The 20,415-nt window shown below is 33.3% G+C and overlaps 1 protein-coding gene across 4 annotated transcripts in view; it reads left to right on the forward strand.

The window, feature by feature from the left end:
• CHD1 (chromodomain helicase DNA binding protein 1) overlaps positions 1 to 20,415 on the forward strand; it is a 72,105-nt gene that overhangs the window by 23,989 nt on the left and 27,701 nt on the right. For all 4 annotated transcript variants that reach the window (XM_006727792.3, XM_006727793.3, XM_081826509.1 and 1 more), the window contains exons 3-19: positions 1,748 to 1,949; positions 3,353 to 3,460; positions 4,245 to 4,309; positions 6,254 to 6,403; positions 6,544 to 6,815; positions 8,152 to 8,377; positions 8,992 to 9,092; positions 9,317 to 9,495; positions 10,369 to 10,496; positions 10,938 to 11,154; positions 11,799 to 11,888; positions 13,125 to 13,315; positions 14,028 to 14,216; positions 15,548 to 15,710; positions 16,540 to 16,692; positions 19,085 to 19,156; positions 19,595 to 19,744. In XM_006727792.3, the coding sequence (XP_006727855.1) occupies positions 1,748 to 1,949; positions 3,353 to 3,460; positions 4,245 to 4,309; positions 6,254 to 6,403; positions 6,544 to 6,815; positions 8,152 to 8,377; positions 8,992 to 9,092; positions 9,317 to 9,495; positions 10,369 to 10,496; positions 10,938 to 11,154; positions 11,799 to 11,888; positions 13,125 to 13,315; positions 14,028 to 14,216; positions 15,548 to 15,710; positions 16,540 to 16,692; positions 19,085 to 19,156; positions 19,595 to 19,744 (2,656 nt within the window). The remainder of the gene's footprint in view (positions 1 to 1,747; positions 1,950 to 3,352; positions 3,461 to 4,244; positions 4,310 to 6,253; positions 6,404 to 6,543; positions 6,816 to 8,151; positions 8,378 to 8,991; positions 9,093 to 9,316; positions 9,496 to 10,368; positions 10,497 to 10,937; positions 11,155 to 11,798; positions 11,889 to 13,124; positions 13,316 to 14,027; positions 14,217 to 15,547; positions 15,711 to 16,539; positions 16,693 to 19,084; positions 19,157 to 19,594; positions 19,745 to 20,415) is intronic.

Here is a 20,415-nt window from a genome sequence, read left to right on the forward strand (position 1 = left end):
TCGGCAGGGGGTCTGCTTCTCCCTCTGACCCTCCCCCCTCTCATGTCCTCTCTCTCTCTCTCTCATTCTGTCTCAAATAAATAAAATCTTTAAAAAAAAAAAGAAATAAAATTGTATGTCAGGAAAAATATCTTCTCTTAATATTCTTGCTGAAATTTCTCTGAAGGGACCGAAGTGAAATATGGTTAAGTGGGGTTTGTTTATTACGAGGCACTGTGCTGTTTTTGGATCTCTGAACCATGTGACCAACAGTTAAAAATTGCGGCAGAGGTGATTGAGGGGTGCCTGGGTGGCTCATTTGGCTTTTGACTTTTGATTTTGGCTCAGGTCATGATCTCAGGGGCAAGAGATTGAGCCCCCAGTTGGGCTCCACGTTCAGCAGGGAGTCTGCTTAAGGATTTTCTTTCCCTTTTCCTCTGTTCCTCCTGTCACTTGCATGCACATGGTCTTTTTCTCTCTCTCTCTCTAAAATAAATAAATCTTTTAGAAAAGTGATCTTGGTATCATAGACTTTAAAAGGCAAATTTTTGCTGTTTCTGTGAATATTCTACTCGACTTTAAAAATATACATGTTTGCATTTTAAGCATTTTAATTTATATCTAACTTTTGGAATCAGAAGTCTTCTTTCAAACTTTTATGTCTGTGTTTCCTTGTGAATACTAAACTCGCTCTAGAAAAGGAAAAATTTTATAAATGAATTACTTTTAATAGTGCAGTCTATTTCCTTAGAGTAATACCTCCATCTGGTGGTATTTCTGAAAATTACAGCAGAGGACATGAAGCTTGAGTTTAGCTGTGTGTGCGTAAACTGCATTAACTGCTGTTTGTCAGAAAGCTAAGTGAAATTACATCAAAAGCTGAGTCAAATGTGTGTATAAAGAATTTAATGCCCCAGTTTTCAACAATTCAGATGTAAACACTATGTGAACAAATGACCTTGGGAATAATAGTAATTTACATAATCACCTGTTTAGGCCAGACCATTTCTAGGCTACTTTGGACTGAAAATTAGTAATGGGAAAAAAGGTGGTTTCTCAATGAACTGGTAATTGCTTTCACATGTGATATACAGAGGTTAGGAAGGATTGTGACAATTTACTATTATTTCAGATTTATTACTGTGGAACCGTGATAGATTCAGTGATACTCTCAGCAAAGCTATTAGTAAATTGTGTGGGCTCAGTCCCTAGGACCCCGGGATCATGACCTGAGCTAAAGGCAAACGCTTAACCAACTGAGCCACCCAGGCGCCCCTTTTCATAGCTTAATTTTAATAAATCACTTTTCCCCAGAATGGTAGAACACAGATATAATTTAAAGACAAGTAAAAACTACAATTTTTTTTCTACGTATGACTGGGAATTTTCAGCACATTAATCCTTTTCTTCACACAATTTCTACATTAGATTTCCTATAGTTAAATAGCCTTTTAAGATAGCGACTATGGCTTCAGTGTCTTGTTTTCCCAAGTTTCTAGCCCAGGATTCTGTGTTTGATAGATTTTGCTTCTTATCTTGGAGGAAGATTGTGATCTGATTGCTTATGTTTTCACCAAAACTGTACTAAATCTATCAAGTAAGTCATTTGTTATAGATTAACATTAATTCTTTTTTCTATTTGTTTGGCTATGGAATGTTGAAATGTGAAATAAACAAGGCTTAATGATCTGGGGATTTCTGCTGACTTTTAAGAAAAATTAAATTCCTAATAAATTTTGTTTGAAATCTGTTTATTTTCAAATTGTAGCCAGTCGGATGATGATTCTGGGTCAGCTTCAGGCTCAGGATCTGGTTCAAGTTCTGGAAGCAGTAGTGATGGAAGCAGTAGCCAGTCAGGTAGCAGTGACTCTGAATCTGGATCTGAATCGGGCAGTCAGTCAGAGTCTGAATCAGACACTTCCCGAGAAAACAAAGTCCAAGCAAAACCACCGAAAGTTGATGGAGCTGAGGTAATAAAGTATCCTGAAAGACAGATTTCTTGTACTACTACTTTGGGAAAATTTATAACATTGGTTTATAGCATTCTTAATCTAGCTTTTAGAAGACATTAATTTTAAACATTAAAATTTACTTTCTCAAACTTGTAGTTAAATATCTGTGGACTTGATTGGCTTTGAGGAGAAGCAGTCAAGCAAGTACAAAACAAACACTTTCTGTTTTTGTTTTTAAAGATTTTATTTATTTATTTGACAGAGAGAGAGATAGCGAGAGCAGGAACACAAGCAGGGGGAGTGGGAGAGGGAGAAGCAGGCTTCCCGCCGAGCAGGGAGCCCGATGTGGGACTCGATTCCAGGACCCTGGGATCATGACCTGAGCCGAAGGCAGACGCTTAACCACTGAGCCACCCAGGCGCCCCAAACACTTTCTTTTTTTTTCTTTAAAGATTTTATTTATTTATTTGACAGAGAGAGACAGCGAGAGAGGGAACACAAGTAGGGGGAGTGGGAGAGGGAGAAGCAGGCTTCCCGCTGAGCAGGGAGCCCAATGCGGGGCTCGATCCCAGGACCCTGGGATCATGACCTGAGCCGAAGGCAGCCGCTTAACCGACTGAGCCACCCAGGGGCCCACCAAACACTTTCTAAGGCAGAAACTGAGTTTCATAAATATTCATTGTCTCATGGATAAAAATTAAAGGCTTTGTGAGGTCTCTCTGTTAATCTTGAGTGTCTGATCTCTACTTTCAAGATCTTCAAAGGAGGTACTTTATTGCTAATAGCAGGAGAATCTAATAGAACTTGCTTCCTTGAAGATACTTGGTAGATTAGGCTAAGGGTCATCTGTTTGAAAAAAGCTACTACAAGATTTACTAAAACCTATCTGTACCTCATAATGGAATACAGTAGTGTTACTTCGAGTACCAGTCATGATGAGATCTTTGGGCCAGAATGTACATCAACACACAGCTTCTGACATGGAGAAAATCTTACTGTCTAATAAATAAATAAATAAAAATAAAAGTCAGTTGAACTGAAACTATACTTAGTGACATAGTTGATTTGCATTCTGACTTAAGCTCTTCATCTTCACCTCACATCAATTAAAAAACCAGGCAACCAGTTTTCAAGTAGCACTGGTGTCACATATTGTCACTTTGTTTTTTGAAAATAATATTCAACACCAAAGAATATATTGATTAATATTGTTTATGAAACTCAGCACACCATAAATTTTTTATATGCAACTAAAGCTCAGAATTTTATTTTAATTGCCATAATATTGTATTACACGTAATGTGAGTGCAGAAAAGTGTCTTAACTTAGTATTTGGAGGCAGTGATAATGCTGTCCAGTAAATTAACTTTTTTTCAGTTTTTTCAAGATTTCATCCTTTACTGGGTATATTTCTGTTGCAGTTTTGGAAATCTAGCCCTAGTATTCTGGCCGTTCAGAGATCTGCAATGCTCAAGAAGCAGCAGCAGCAGCAGCAGCAGCAGGCTTCATCTAATAGTGGATCGGAGGAGGTGAGTTTTCACTGAAAGTCGACATAATGCCCATTTAACTGGGTGTAGGTATTTATGAAATTATTACAAACAGTAAGTGTTTTGAAAGGATGAGGAAATAACTACATTTAAGTATATGTATCAAGAGCCTTCAAATATCAGTATGTTTTTATCCAATAATTCTACTTTTAGGGATTAATCCAAAATAAGCAACAGACATGTGTGTACATTTGCTCATCACAGCAAAACTAGAAATAAACTGTGAATACTATGAAAATATACATAGACAAATGTGTCTATTAAATCAGTATAGATGAATAGCAAGTCACAACATCTTTTTAAAAGAATAGGCCATAGCTTTAAACAGTATAGTTCCTGTGCACACGTAAGTACACCAGCATGTGTGTTTGTGCAGAAACATTCAGAAAGAACTATATCAAAAACTGTCTAATGGGGCAGAAAAATATTAAATCAAAATTTGAACATACCAATAATTACAATTCCTTTTTGAGGCCATACTGGGCAACAATAATGGTTTCTAGAGATGGTAGATTTGAAGGTGTTATACAAAATGCTGACATTGTGATATTTACCTAATGTCAATGGCTATGTTACGAATTTGTAATAGAGATGTTACTAATTACTTTATGTGCTAACAGTACAAATATAACAACATGGGAACAAAGCTTTATAGTTAGCATTATTAGCAAAGTGAATGTCAAATAGTATGACAAGCAAAAATTTGATACCATGGTCAAATTCTAATCATTAATAACATTAGCTTGGTTTTTTTCCTTCTTTGTAGGATTCCTCCAGCAGTGAAGATTCTGATGACTCATCGAATGAGGTCAAAAGGAAAAAGCATAAAGAGTATGTCATTTTGTTCAACCGATCACTTTCATAGCAGGAATACCTTATTGATGTTGTGTTACTTTTTTTATGAAAAACTGTCAAAAGTAGACTTTTGTAAAGTCTTGGTTCATGGTATCTTATTAGGTTAATTAAACTATTAATCTTTAGCATTTATCTTTCTGTGAGGACTTGAGGTTTTTGTGCCACTTGTTTATCTTCTCTAACCCCTCTCTCCTATGTATTTTTAAACTCCAGAGATCTACTTGGTCATAATATCAGAAAATCTTAATAACTTGGGAAAACTATGTGGAAGTGTAGGGACCAGTGGAATTTTGGGTATTTCTGTTAATTTATGTTAATAGCTATCTTACTGTTCATTTGCACATGAAATTCGCTTTCCCCGTAGAACTCATTTAGAAATTCAATATAATTTCCTAAACATCTTGACCCAGAAGGTGTTTAAGGGAACTTCAGATTCTCAGTTCAGTTATTTAGATGGTCTGAGTTTTTTTCTCCCTCATTTTGTCAAAAATATCATTCCATTGTCTTAGGTCTTATTTTTCTACTTGTCTTGGATATTCTGCAGTTTCACTTTGGTGTGTCTAGCTTTGGATTTGTTATTTATTTATTACACTTTATTCACTCATTTTATATATCTTTAATGTGAAGATTCCTATTTTCTGGACATTTTCTTATCCTATAAATTTCTCTGGTGGTACTACTATTAATATATATCAGTCATATTGGATTATATCTATTATATATACTAATGGATCATCCATCTTCATAAATCTTACTGTATCATGTTTTTTATCCCTTTATTTCTATGCTACATTATGGCTAATTTTCTCAGATACGTCTTCTAGTTTATGAATTACATTTTCAACTACTGTGTCTCATCAGCTCCATAAACTCTTCCACTGAGTTAGTAATTTGTAAACTTAGCAGAGGTGCAGCCAAATAATATTTTTTAAAAAATCTAGTGATTTGGGTGATGGGTGGGCTTGGTTAGATATAAAAATCATTATAATTTGTATTATAAAAAATACGAATTGGAGATACTTTTACATAATTTATATACTGCTATTTCTAATGTGCAAACTCTAAAAAGATCTCAAGATAAAAAAGAAATTGCTTCTCATGTTTTTATCATAAACCAGATTTTAGCATATGTGCGTGCTTATGTAACTCTTGACATAGTTATAATTGACACAAGAGATACAGAGGAATGGAGTAGAAGCAGTAGCTGTGAGAGAGAGGGTATGGCGTATATATAAGAATCTAATACGTATCTTCCATTTGAAGTTTATATTATAGCAGAATATTAACATGTGCATTCATGCAGTAATTTTTCTCTACATGTGTATTAGAATTAAGTAGACCCCAAGTAGACTAAAAATAGCAATAAAGGTAAGGTAATCATTGACTGTTGCTTAAAATGGACTGATTTTTTTTAAATACATTTTTCTATACTGTATTTTAAGCTTCTTAATGAACATGTACAGTACTTTAAAAATCAGTTTCAGGGTGTATTTTTTTTAAAAAATCACAGTCTCCAGAAAACTGAAGTGAGAGGGATTAGAATCTTTTTTTTTTTTTGAGATGGCAAGTATAATTCTACAAGATTTTCAAAATTAACCCTGTGATTCTTTAAATAGCATACTATGTTTTCATCCACAGTGCTAATCAGAGTAACATTTCCTTATTTGCCATTCATTGAGGTATAACTAAATGATTAACAAAACTCTGGCATTATAGCAGAAATCTGTGAAGAATATTTTCTAGCATTTTTTTTTTACTCTACTCACATTTTAATGTGTTGGTGTGGGTAAAAGCAACAATTTTTTTTATAGTAACTGAAATGTAGTTCAGTTTGATTTTTTTTTTTGTACTTTTATCAGAGATAAAATTTGCTATACAATGTAAGGATAAACAAACATACTTTATATATTCTATGTACAGTGAAGATTGGCAAATGTCTGGGTCAGGATCTCCATCTCAATCTGGTTCAGATTCAGAATCTGAAGAAGAAAGAGATAAAAGCAGTTGTGATGAAACAGAATCTGATTATGAGCCAAAAAACAAAGTTAAAAGCAGAAAACCTCAAAATAGGTGAGTATAGTATGTTCTCAACTTGACACTGAAAATTGTTGGTTACAGAAGGTATTCTTTTTGTATATAGTGTCTTGCGTCTTGTTTTCTATGCTAGTGTTTCTATAAAACACCTCTATCCCTTGGTCTTCCCTACCTAGATCTAAGGCAAAAAATGGGAAGAAAATTCTTGGACAAAAAAAGAGACAGATTGATTCATCTGAGGAGGAAGATGATGAAGAAGATTATGATAATGATAAAAGAAGTTCTCGTCGCCAGGCAACTGTCAATGTTAGCTATAAAGAAGATGAAGAAATGAAAACAGATTCTGATGATCTACTGGAAGTCTGTGGGGAGGATGTTCCTCAACCTGAGGAAGAGGAATTTGAAACAATAGAACGTTTTATGGATTGTCGGATTGGGAGAAAAGGAGGTATTTTCTTAAAAAACATATTTATTGTTTGGTTGTTTCAGTAATATTTACTAAAGTGAAGTATTTCTTGAAGTTATTTCCATTTTGAAAGTGAAGAGGGTGGCTTTTCATCTGTTATACTTATTTGTTATAAAATATACTTTGTTTCGCCTGAGTTTTCTTCCCACAGAATAATCCACTTAACCTCACTTCATTGATTACAGATAATTAGAAAAATTTTTAATCTACGTATTTGAGCTTTTCAGTTGTCATGCCTACATAATGGTTGTTATTTAGGTGCTTTCAGTTTCACAAATAGTTTGGTTATTTTTAAATGTTTTTTCTTTCATCTCAAATTAGTTATCTTCACATGCATTTTTTTGTTTTGTTTTATTGACATATGACATACAATGTATAAATTTAAGGTGAACAGCATGACTTACATATATTACAAAATGATTACCACAGTAAGTTTAGTTTATATTTATCCATCATCTCATATAGATAGAATAAGAAGAAGAAAAAAAGGAAAGTTTTTTTTCCTTATGATAACTTTTAAAATCTACTCTCTGAGTAGCTTTCAAATATACTGCACAGCAGTGTTGACTATGGTCATTGTGTTGTACGTTACCTCCCCAATACTTATTTATCTTACACCTGGAAGTCTGTATACATCTACATTATTACCCCCCACACACATCTGCCAGCTGCCTCGGGTAACTACAGATCTGATCTCTTTTCCTATGAGCTTTTCCTTTGTTTGTTTGTAAGTGAGATCATATGGTATTTGTCCTTCTCTGTCTCACTTATTTCACTTAGTGTAATACCCTCAATGTTCATCCACATTGTTGCAAATGGCAGGATTTCCTTCTTTTTGTGGCTAAATAGTATTCCATTATATATGTGAATCACATTTTCTTTATCTGTTGATGGGATACTTAGGTTGTTTCCATGTCTTGGCTGTTGTAAATAATTCTGCATTGAACACGAGGGTACATATATCTCCAACATAATTTTGGAGTTTTTAAAGGTGATTTTTCATCATTTTATTTCCAGTTATCAGGCATCCAGTCATCGGTTATTATAAATTACTGTATGATCTTAGGTGTGCCACTGTCTTTTGACTTTGTTTTTTCTAATTTTAAAACTGAGGGAATTAAATTAGATAATCTTTCCATTCTAAAATTTGGAGTTTCTTTTATGTATGTATAATACAATTTTCCTTAAATTCTTGTACCCTGATTCTTTACTTATTTAAAAGCACATATATTTTTCTCTTCATATTCTTGAATTTTTGAGTTGAAGGAAACAATCTTATAGCAGAATTACATGGAATGTATTGTGTTTTCTTTTTCAGCTACTGGTGCTACTACAACCATCTATGCAGTTGAAGCAGATGGTGACCCAAATGCAGGATTTGAAAAAAACAAGGAACCAGGCGAGATCCAATATTTAATTAAATGGAAAGGATGGTCCCATATTCACAATACTTGGGAGACAGAAGAAACCCTTAAGCAGCAGAATGTTAGAGGAATGAAAAAATTGGATAATTATAAGAAAAAAGATCAGGAAACAAAAAGATGGTAAATACGTTTTATATTACATTTAATTTTTTAACAGTTCAAAGATGATTACCAAGCTTTTTGTTAATAAGGAATACATGGTCAAGAGTCCAATAACCTAAGAGGAGCCCTGGGTGGCTCAGTCGGTTAAGCATCTGCCTTCAGCTCAGGGCATCATCCCATAGTCCTTGGATCGAGCCCCACATCAGGCTCCCTGCTCAGAGGGGAGCCTGCTTCTCCCTCTCCCACTCCCCCTGCTTGTGTTCACTCTCTCGCTGTGTCTCTCTCTGTCAAATAAATAAACAAAATCTTTAAAAAAAAAAGAATCCAATAACCTAAAATAACTATTTATACTCTTAAATTATATTTGAAGGTAAAACTTTTTGGAAATAGCCGTATCTAAACTTCTCCTTAATAATAGTCATGTAGAATGTCATCTCATAAATTATAAATTATACATTTTTTTAAATTAAAAATTAATGATGCTTCACTTTATTCTATTTCAGTTTCTTCATTATTCAGCTGACTCACATGATAAGTGGCAAATGGGAGATTTTGTGCTACAGATAGTATTTGGGGGAATGGTTATTTAGGGGAGATTTTGAAGTCTTATTTCTGGATTAATAATCTTTCAGGTTGAAAAATGCTTCTCCAGAAGATGTGGAATATTATAATTGCCAGCAAGAACTCACAGATGATCTACACAAACAGTATCAAATAGTGGAACGAATAATTGGTTAGTAATAAATGATTCTCACTAAAGTTTTATCTTTCCATTTCGATCTGAGAAAAATTTAAATGTATTGCTTATACATCAAATACAGTAGTTTAGTCTTACTGTCATAGGGTATTGTAAACCAGATGACTAATTTTTGCTTGTGTAGTTTTTTTACCAAACATTAGTCCTTGGATAAGATTCAGTGTGAAAATAAATAAATAAATATCTGATTTATCTCACAGCTCATTCCAATCAGAAGTCAGCAGCTGGTTATCCTGATTATTATTGCAAATGGCAGGGCCTTCCATACTCAGAGTGCAGCTGGGAGGATGGAGCTCTAATTTCCAAAAAGTTTCAAGCATGCATAGATGAGTATTTTAGCAGGAATCAGTCAAAAACCACTCCTTTTAAAGATTGCAAAGTGAGTATTGTTGGAAATTTTTAATTAATGAAAATAGTATTTACACATCATAAATATTACAAGCCCAAATAGAGAGTTGGATCTTGATTTCAGGTAGACTAAGAGAGAGAACTGCTTGGTTGATAGGTCTTAGGGGAGAAGGTGTTCTGGTGATTGCCATGCGGTCTTAATGTGGTGCTGTCTTTTAGCCTTGGTGAGTGAAACTGTCAGGAAGATGATAAATTGGTGGTTGTAGTTGTGAGGAGTGTCTTGGGGAGAACAAATAGGGGAAATTACCTGGAAAATAGATATATATGCTTGCTTTAAAAGGTAGTGAATATTTTCTTTGAAGGTAGGAAAGAAAAGAGGGATGTACCCATAAGAAAAGAAGTGGTACTTAGGACTACCTTGCCTAATATAAGATCTTTTTACTTAGAGACATTATCAGCAGTAGTTTTGAGGGTCTATGTACTATTAGAATTTGTTTTCTTACTATAAGACTGAATTAAACTGATAATGGTAATTTAGAAATCAGAAAGTTAAGCCAGTTGTATGGTTTATTTCTAGGTCAGGGCTGCACTAGCAGTTAAATGAATGAATTTAACATAGCTCTTGCTTCTGAACTGTGTAAGACTCAAGTATTTCAGCAGGACCTTACTTATTTCTATCATTTTTTGTCCAAAAAAGAGGGCAAAATATTTCACTGTACAATGTTGTTACAGTAAGAGAAAACAGTCTTCTTTGAATGAATCCTGAGATATATTTTGAGTCATGGAATTTCTGAGCTTGAAAATTTGAGATAAAATTTCAAAATTTATGGTAAAATCTGAGATTTTGATCTTTTAAGATTCTCACATTTGATAGTTCTTCTTATTACATTTATTTCTACTAAAGGTATTAAAACAAAGGCCAAGATTTGTAGCCCTAAAGAAGCAGCCATCCTATATTGGAGGACATGAGAGTTTAGAATTAAGAGATTATCAACTGAATGGTTTAAATTGGCTTGCTCACTCTTGGTGCAAGTGAGTATATTTTGAATTGTCTGTTTAATTTGAGGGCATACGAATTTTACAAATACAGGATTTGGAAAAGATTTCCACCAATATCAAGGATGAAGACTGGTATTTATATGCAGGCTTTTGAATTTCCTTAGTATATAGTAATATTTATTACATACTAAGAAGAAAATCCAGGGGAGTTTGAGTTTAACCTTAATTGCTGCACTACTTCATATTACTGTTACTCTTTAAGCTTCCTTTGGACTAAAATGATGAACTTCGTCCACTTTTTTTATACTATTACAGAGGCCTTTACATTTATTATTTATAGCTAATAAAAGTGGTATATTGTTTGTATACCTTTCAGATTAATTTTAACTTTAAATTTGTATATGGGTTATGTAAAAAGGTTTCTTTATAAATTTGAATCTATTGCATACATAATTGTTGTCTTTAATTTTGTAGAGGAAATAGTTGCATACTTGCTGATGAAATGGGCCTTGGAAAAACAATACAGACGATCTCATTTCTGAACTATTTATTTCATGAACATCAATTATATGGACCTTTTCTGTTAGTAGTACCACTTTCCACTCTTACTTCCTGGCAAAGGGAAATTCAGACATGGGCTTCTCAAATGAATGCTGTGGTTTATTTAGGTGACATTAACAGCAGAAATATGGTAAGTTGTTTCTCCATACATTTAAAAATCTAGACATACTTGTCTTTATAGTCTTAGTTTCTAGTGTAAAACTTGTCACAAAGTACTCAATACATATTTAATTGGCTGTAATAAAAGGCAGTTTTCATCTGAGTGTTACTTTATGTAATATATATTTTTTCTAAGTTCTTATGGAGAATTTGAAATATACATGAAAACAGAAGACTATAATAAACCTCTGTGTGCCCATCTCCAGCTTCACAGTTCTAATGCTTTGCCGGTTTTGTTTCATCTGTACCTCTACAGAGTGCTTTCCTCCCAAATATTGTGAAGCAGACCCAGACATCATATTTCATCCATAAATGCTATGTTATTAAATGAATTAATCACTTATGTTTTGTTAAATATGAACTTCCTTCAGTAGAAAGTGTGTATTTAAAAATGTGTCTGCTTTATTTTTATAGGTTTTGGTATGCTGTGGTATTTATATTTTATTTATAAGTAAGATGAGTGTAGCTTGTTGGACTGTGTTAAGAATTAAAATGATTTTATTATATAAACATAGATTTTTTGTGTATTTGGGAGGGATTTTTTTTTAGATATTCAAATAAAAGTATATTTTTCTTAATGATTGTCTTAAAATTATTTTTAAAATTTCTTGATAGATAAGAACTCATGAATGGATGCATCCCCAGACCAAACGGTTAAAATTTAATATACTTTTAACAACTTACGAAATTTTATTGAAGGATAAGGTGTGTATTACCTATGCTTTTCTGTTTGGTGTATATCCATTTTTCCTTTACCATATATTGTGGATAGGGTGAGAAGATAAATTATGGATCAGCAAACTACATCCTGTGGGTCAAATCTGGCTTGTTTTTTATGACTTTTGAACTAAGAATGGTCTTTACATTTTTAGATGGTGTAAAAACAAAGAATATGTGACAGACCATCACACATTTGTCTGCAAGAAGCTAAAATATTTACCATCTGGGTCTTTACAGGAAAAGTTTGCCAACTATTGACTTATATAAAACTAGTTTGGTATAGTGTGTTGATTTGTAAGATCTTCAAAGAGGAGGAAAATACCTAAAAGAATTAAGCTACCCCTGGGTGAAGCACTAAGCTAAATGCTTTATAGATGTTGTTTATTTAGTTCTTTATAGTTCATATCTCAAGTAATTCCCATCTATTTTATAAGATATTGCTATTTCTGCTTTATTGGAAAGAAAAATCCAGTGTCAAAAGAGGTTAATGTTCTTGTCTCCTAGGTCATACAACCATTAAATAGCAGAATGAGGCCTGTCTCTGTTTTAAGTCAGAGACCCACATTTATATATTAGAGATCCACAGTTCATAAAAATCATACGGTGAATTATTTCTACACTTGGAATAAGACGCTTCCAAATTTATATCATATTTTCTCTAAATTGACATTAATAGAGGCTTCTGCTGGCCTTAAGCTAAAAATCTGTGAAAAATTTTAAATACTATTTTAATGATACTGTTGTATTTCTTTTTCCTTTTTTTGAATGTGTAAGCTAGTAAAAACTTTCATTTGCTTTTCTCTGTTTTCCATTGGGTGAATTAGTCATGCAAGGAACTTTGTTTTGCATGTTGAGTTACTTTATTTGAGGATTTCAATAAATCTTGAAATAATATATAATTTTTATTTGAAAAAAGACAAGTTTGCTGGGGCGCCTGGGTGGCTCAGTCGTTAAGCGTCTGCCTTCGGCTCAGGTCATGATCCCAGGGTCCTGGGATTGAGCCCCGCATCGGGCTCCCTGCTCCGCGGGAAGCCTTTTTCTCCCTCTCCCCCTGCTTGTGATCCTGCTCTCACTGTGTCTCTCTCTGTCAAATAAATAAATAAAATCTTTAAAAAAAAAAAAAAAGACAAGTTTGCTTTTAATTTTACTTTGCCTCGGTTTATTAATTTGAATTTAATTTTTCTCTTAAAATATTAACTGTGTTTCTCTGTTCATTTTAAGGCATTCCTTGGAGGTCTGAATTGGGCGTTTATAGGTGTAGATGAAGCACATCGATTAAAGAATGATGACTCTCTCCTGTATAAAACTTTAATAGACTTTAAGTCCAATCACCGTCTCCTTATTACTGGAACTCCTCTACAAAACTCCCTCAAAGAGCTCTGGTCTTTGCTACATTTCATTATGCCAGAAAAGTAAGATAAATTGGGATATACAGTTTTAATATTAGTTTCATATGTTAAGCTTAGCAGGAAAATAATTAGTGTAGGTAGTAAGGTCCGTAGAAGTTTTATTGTCCTAGAACATTAGACCACAGATTTTTAAGAAGGAAAATAAAAAAAGGAAATGGGATGCAACATTTCGTATTTCTAATATTTTAATTTTTCAGTTTTGTAAAGAAGTTTGAGTCATGTGTAATAAATTAAACAGTTGATTTTGCCCTTGTTCAAAATAATATTCATTTGAAAAACTGAAACAGTATCCTTCTTAGTATTTAATAGTAGCAATAACTATAATAATAAGGTCCTGGTAATCCCTTTTGAGGGAAACTAGACTAGATAAGGGTCATATAACTTGTTCAAGATGACAAACATTTTTTTTTTCAATAGATTCAGAATTTTAAAATTCTTTGAGAAATATTTTAGTGATAATTCTGTATTTGAAAATACTTTAATTTTATTTAACATCTTTAGCTCAAAGAGAATCATAATTTTTGTAAAACAACTTATGTTTCACCTTTATATATATATAGGACATTTCTTGGGAAGGATAGTTCTTAGAAGTGACTAATATTAGCAGATCTTTTTTCCTGAAAGTCTATATTTTGTTTATATATGACTACTCTCAAAAAACTCATATGCAATATGACTTTTTTCAGTGGTTCTTCCATTTTCTTAAACTTCTAAGGTTTTCTTCCTGGGAAGATTTTGAAGAAGAACATGGAAAAGGCAGAGAATATGGTTATGCAAGCCTCCACAAGGAGCTTGAGCCGTTTCTGTTACGCAGAGTTAAAAAAGATGTGGAAAAATCTCTTCCTGCCAAGGTTGAACAGATTTTAAGAATGGAAATGAGTGCTTTACAGAAACAGTATTACAAGTAAGCTGTAAACAGACCACATGTTCTGGATGTTTAATTCTAAATAACCCTCTGTAACGTTGTCTCATCGAGGTGTCCCCCCACCCCACAATAGGTTTTTAGAGCAATAACAATTCTTGAATTTTAGAATAGGCTTATTCTATGGGCTCTTGAAGCGAAGAGATATTGAATGGCATGTTCAAGATCATGGGTGACCTAAGACTTAATTGTGTTTGTCTATTATATGCTCTGTTACCATATAGAGAGTTCTGTTAAGTGTTAATACTAAAGTGTTAGTGATACTAAGGCATTATTTTGTAGTTATGATAATTATATAATTGACAGAGGTAGAGGCCAGAAAAAGAAACTTAAAATTTTAGGCCCCCTGTTGAAGAATATTAATCATACTTTAAATTTATATGTAAGATCTATACAGTACTACTTCAAAGAATCAAAAGGTAATATTTGTCCTAATAGTTATTTAAACATTTAATTGCATAAAATGCACTGCTACATGCATTTAGATTCTCAGAAACTTATTTTATGGTAACATCTGTAAAGTGGCATACATTAAAAGAAAATACATTTATTGCATGAATTTTAGGTTTGTATTGTGGAAAATTTCAAACATATACAAAAAGAGGATGACATAATAAATTTCCAACACTTGGCTTTGTTTTCAACTCATAGCCAGTCTTATTTTATCTCTAGCCATTCCCACTTGCCCCACCTCCTATCATTTTGAGGCAAATCAGAGATAAAATTGTTTCAAGTCCCTTCCAAGATTAACCTTATAAAAAAGAAGAAAATAAAAGATGGTAGAAGACAAAGTATATTGTGGTGAGAGGAAATGTTACATAGTTACATAAATAGTTTGGAGTGATAAAATAACCACCTGTAATTTTTCTACAAGTTGCATATGTATTGTTTAATTGTAATTTAGAGAAGGCAGTGTGGGTAAACCAGGTATGCTCATGAGGTTTCTTACAGGTCTATGTTTTGGTTGCCTAATGTAGTAAAATTTGTAGGAAGGTTAATATAGATGATAGCTGACCCATTTTTGAAGTAACTTTGGGGTAAAAATGATTAATACACTACACTCACTATGTTACATTAAGCGTTTACTGTATATAGCACAGATAACAAGTTATGTGTTGTGTTCTCATTAATTTTATGAATGAAGTTCATTAGTCTTGTGAATGAGGTTTGGTCCATTGTATTATCCAGTTGTAAACTTCATAATGGTGCAATTTTGCTTTGGTGCTTGATTGTTTTTTCATGATTTTAGAATTCATCCTGGTAAGTGTTCTGCTAAAGCTCATTTTTATGTTATTTTTTTTTTCTTTAAACAGATGGATATTAACTAGGAATTACAAAGCCCTCAGCAAAGGTTCCAAGGGCAGTACCTCAGGCTTTTTGAACATTATGATGGAGCTAAAGAAATGTTGTAACCATTGCTACCTCATTAAACCACCAGATAATAATGAATTCTATAATAAACAGGAGGCCTTACAAGTAAGGATTTTAAAATATTGTTACTTTATAGTAAAACAAAATTCTGGGAATGCTTATTGCAGTTATAACTAAAAATGCCACGAGGCTTTAATAATTGGTTAGAATTTCTCTTTGGTTATGGTATAATTAAATAATGGGTTTTTTTTAGTCTTTAAAAAAGGCTTCAAAATTATAATTTATCCAATTATTTTGATCATTTTTCTAAAAATGGATTTGTATGGACTACCAAGATTTATCCAGCAGAAATCCCTTAGTATATTCTTAATTGACAAAAATTCACATCAGTGAATGTGCTGAATTTGTGATATGGCAAATGGTAGGCTTGAGAAAGACATCTTGACCTCAGGTTTTACCATTCCTATCACTTCTGGAAGACAAATGGAAAGTATGAAGAAGGCACAACTGCCATCCAGTCACAGTAGTGCTTTAAAGTGCTAGGTTCAGTGACTGATATGTATAAATTAAAATAGGTTTTCTTACTGTTTTAAAACCTTTAGTTGCTGCTTCTTTTAGTATATTATTTTTCAAAGATTTTTGGAGAAGTAGTGTAGTAACTAGCAAATAAAGTGAAACTGCTCCCCCATCCCCTTACTCCAAAACATGACAAAAACCTAGGTGCTAAATGGCAAGGAAAATCTTAGCTGGCATAGATTAAAGTGATCCTAGAAAGTCCTAGAAAATTTTGAAAACTGAAACTGTTTTCCAACATTATAAAAACATAACATTTTGATTTTAAATATAAATTAAAGAAGATGAAGTACTAAGTGGAGTATTTGTTTCGTTTGATTCTTTTCACATGCTGTAACAGTTGTAATTTATTGTTTCCTAGCACTTAATCCGTAGTAGCGGAAAATTGATTCTTCTTGACAAACTGTTAATTCGCCTAAGAGAACGAGGCAATAGAGTTCTTATTTTTTCTCAAATGGTGCGGATGTTAGATATACTTGCAGAATATTTGAAATACCGTCAATTCCCCTTTCAAGTAAGCATTTCATTTTTTCTTTTTTGTTGACTTAAATTTCATCTGATTCTTGAGCGTGTTCCACAAAATTACCTTTGAAATTCTTCTGTATAGATTTTTATATGAACTGTACTTTTAAGATAATGTATCTTTTAAAAATTTATAAAAATTTAAAAATTCTGTTTATCATTATTCCTTTTTTTTCTTCTTCACCTTATATTTAGCAGCAAAGCAATTTTTCTTTTCTCTAATTTTTATTTTAATTCTGTACTTCTCTTCTGTGCTCAAATCTAAATGGGCAGCTTTATGTATTAGGCTTTAGTTTGAGGAAGGGAAAGAGAGAGCAGTCCTTGTGAATGTTACCAGGACTGTTACACATTCTGAAGAATCATGTTCTCACAGTTATTCTAATACATAGCTTGCTGTATAAAACGATAGATGACTCCAAGGACGGTACTAAAGACCAAAATGGTCTTATATTCCATGTATTCAGTATTTATTTTGAAATCCATTCAGGGTAATTAAAGCTAATATGAATGAGTGTTTAATGTTAAGAGACAGGTGCTAGTCTCAGTATTTTCTAATAATTTAATCCTTATTTAATCCTTTTATGAACAGTGCCTAGAACCTAGTGAACACTCATATAACTAGTAAATGATATATATTTAGTGCAGGATATAAAATAGAAGCATAATTATAAAGATGAATCTCAACAGACATAATCCCTGCTCTGTTGGAGTTTACATCATAATGTGGAAGATAGACATTAAGCAGGTAATTACAAATAAAAATAACATTACAACTCTGGTAATGTCTGCTTTGAAGGACAGGTTTTTGGTGATATGAACATGATTGAGAAATATATAGTCATTCACTCGAGGGGAAAAGTGTGGAAAAAGTATCATTTGATTTTCTTAACAACTATATTCAGATGTAATTTCTTTCCCATGCAATTCATCCATTTAAAGTGTACAATTAAGTGATTTTTTAATATATGCACAGAGTTGGGCAGCCATCAACACAATCTTAGAATGTTTTCATCCCCTCAAAAAGAAACTGTACCCTTTAGCTATCACCGTGTTTCTCCATATCACCCCTCTGTCCCCACCCTAACCCTCTGTTGGTTGTTTTTAGACAAACTATTACATGTACATGGTCAAACAAATAGTAAAGAAGTGCTTATTAGCAATTCTGTGCCTCTAATCCCTTCTCATTCCCAGATTAATTCCCAGAGAAAATTATTTTTACCACTCTTCTGATTTAGGTCATACTTCAATAAATGGTATACCCACTGTTTTTAAAAGTCTTTACTAATTGTAATTGTTAATGAAAAAGAAACAAATAGGACTATTTAAGTTTCTTTTTTTTTTATTTTGGACATCAGCTAATATTTAGTGAGGACTCCGTATATATCCAACACTGAGCTAAGTGTTTTACTGTGTTCTCTCACGGAGTGCTCTGAATTTTGTGAAGGAAGTACTACTATTATGTTCATTCCCTGAGAAAGAAACAAACAAGGTGAAAAGTCAAGATCACTTGCCCAGGCACTCATGAATACTGAAGACACTCAAATGCAGGCTATTTGACTAGAACCCATGGTTCCCCAAATCAGTGACTTTCAAACTTAAGGGCTTTTGCTGGACCCCTTTCATTCTCTCTCTCTTTCTTTAAATTTTGTTTTAAAGATTTTATTTATTTGAGAGAGAGAGAGCAAACATGAGCAGGGAGGAGGGACAGAGGGAGAGAGAGAAGCAGACTCCCCACTTGAGTGGGGGCCCGACATGGGGCTTAATCCCAGTACCCTGAGATCATGACCTGAGCCAAAGGCAGACACTAAACCAGCTGAGCCCCTGGACCCCTTTCTCAGAGTTTCTGATTCAGTAGATCTGGGATGGGGCTCAAAAATTTGCATTTCTAAGTTCTCAGGTGACACTGATGGCTGTTGGTCCAGTAACCATACTGGACTTAATCAGCATTTATAAAATTGTGGTCTGTAACCTATTAATGGATCTGGGAATCATTTCAATGAGTTGTACCAACATTTTGAAAAAATGAAATAGATTTAATATATGAGAGTATATCATGGTACATTGTGTCATGTAACTTGCTTCGGGTATACAGCTGTGTACACATTCATGTGTAAAATGTATTTCTTACAGTGAGACTCAGGCAGAATGATAGCCATTGTCATTACTTATTGTTATTATCTGGGGAAATAGTTTTAGTGGTTAAGAACACAGACTTGAGAGACAGAATGCCTGGGTATTGTCTTCTTGCCTCTTAAGTGCCTTATACTCTTACGGCCTTAGCAAAAGCAATACTGCCTTTTCATACTTAATTTCATTGTTGATTTAATATCTTTTTTAAATATTTGAATCTGTTATATGCAGTATTTTAATGTGTTTTATTCTAGAGATTAGATGGATCAATAAAAGGGGAACTGAGAAAACAAGCTCTAGATCATTTTAATGCTGAAGGATCAGAGGTATGAATGCTTTTAAAATTGTAAATTAATCATTTTAGTTGAATGTGCTTTTTTTTTTAAAATCTTATTGTTTGTTACCCAGTTTTTCTTTGTAAGTGAGGTTTTAAAATCAATATTCTATGTTAAATCTGAAGAATTTTACCCTTTCTTAATCAATACTATTTCAGCATAGGAGAGTTAATTTGATTCAAAATAAATTAGCCCACTTTCATTTACAAATTTTTAAATTTGATATACATTATTCCCATGTATATTTGTATTTAGGAGTTTTGTTGATTGGTTTTGCTAGAGGTTTTTGTATTTTAATTTTTAAAACTGCCCTTTACTTTTATTGGTAAAATACTTTTAAATTCAAAAAATCAGTTGTAAAATTCTCTAATTATTCACAGTCACAGTTAAGACGAATTTAAAATTGAGCCTATTTATAATTCCTTACAGGATTTCTGCTTTTTGCTTTCCACGAGAGCTGGAGGCCTGGGAATTAATTTAGCCTCTGCTGACACTGTTGTTATATTTGATTCTGATTGGAATCCACAAAATGATCTTCAGGCACAGGCTAGAGCTCATCGAATTGGGCAGAAGAAACAGGTATTTTTTTTTTTCTTTTATTTTACTTTTAGATTCCTTTTTTATGATCATCGGTGTTTGGAAGTGATTTTGGTTTATCTTCTGGGTCAGATCATTGGAACACAGTCATGTTGCTCTTTAACAGGTAAAGTACTCAGGAACTCAGATTTACCAAAATCACCTGGAAGGTTTGGCAGAATTGAATATCCGAGCGGGGAGGGGTTGGGGAGTGGATGGAGGGCACCCGGGTGGCACTCTGGGGCTGGCACGGCAGGGACCGCGCATCGCATACACACACAGCTGTCAGACCTGGATTTCAGAGACCTAACAGCTGCAAGGCCTGCCATAATAGGATTATGCATTCTCTTTTAATCATACATTCTGTTTACAGCTGTAGAGTACCAATGTTTTTCATTCAAAACATAAGCATTAAAATGTCTTTATTATCTTAACTATGATTTTGCTTAGGATATTGCTACCTTTTTGTTAACCTGTATCTTATTAATCCATTTGCCTGTAAGGTTCTTTATGCAAAAAAGCCATTCTGATTTTATAGTTTTTGTACAGCTATCTGACACCGTTGTAATAGGCCTTGAGAAAAACTGTATGTCATCATTCTGATGCCTTGGTCCTTGTATTTTAATTCATTTACCTCCATCTAGAGTAGTGCTTATCAGACTTCTCCAAAGCAA

Source organism: Leptonychotes weddellii, chromosome 7, assembly GCF_054177405.1.
Source record: "Leptonychotes weddellii isolate Sample4059 chromosome 7, ASM5417740v2, whole genome shotgun sequence".
In the NCBI taxonomy this organism is placed as follows: Eukaryota; Metazoa; Chordata; class Mammalia; order Carnivora; family Phocidae; genus Leptonychotes; species Leptonychotes weddellii.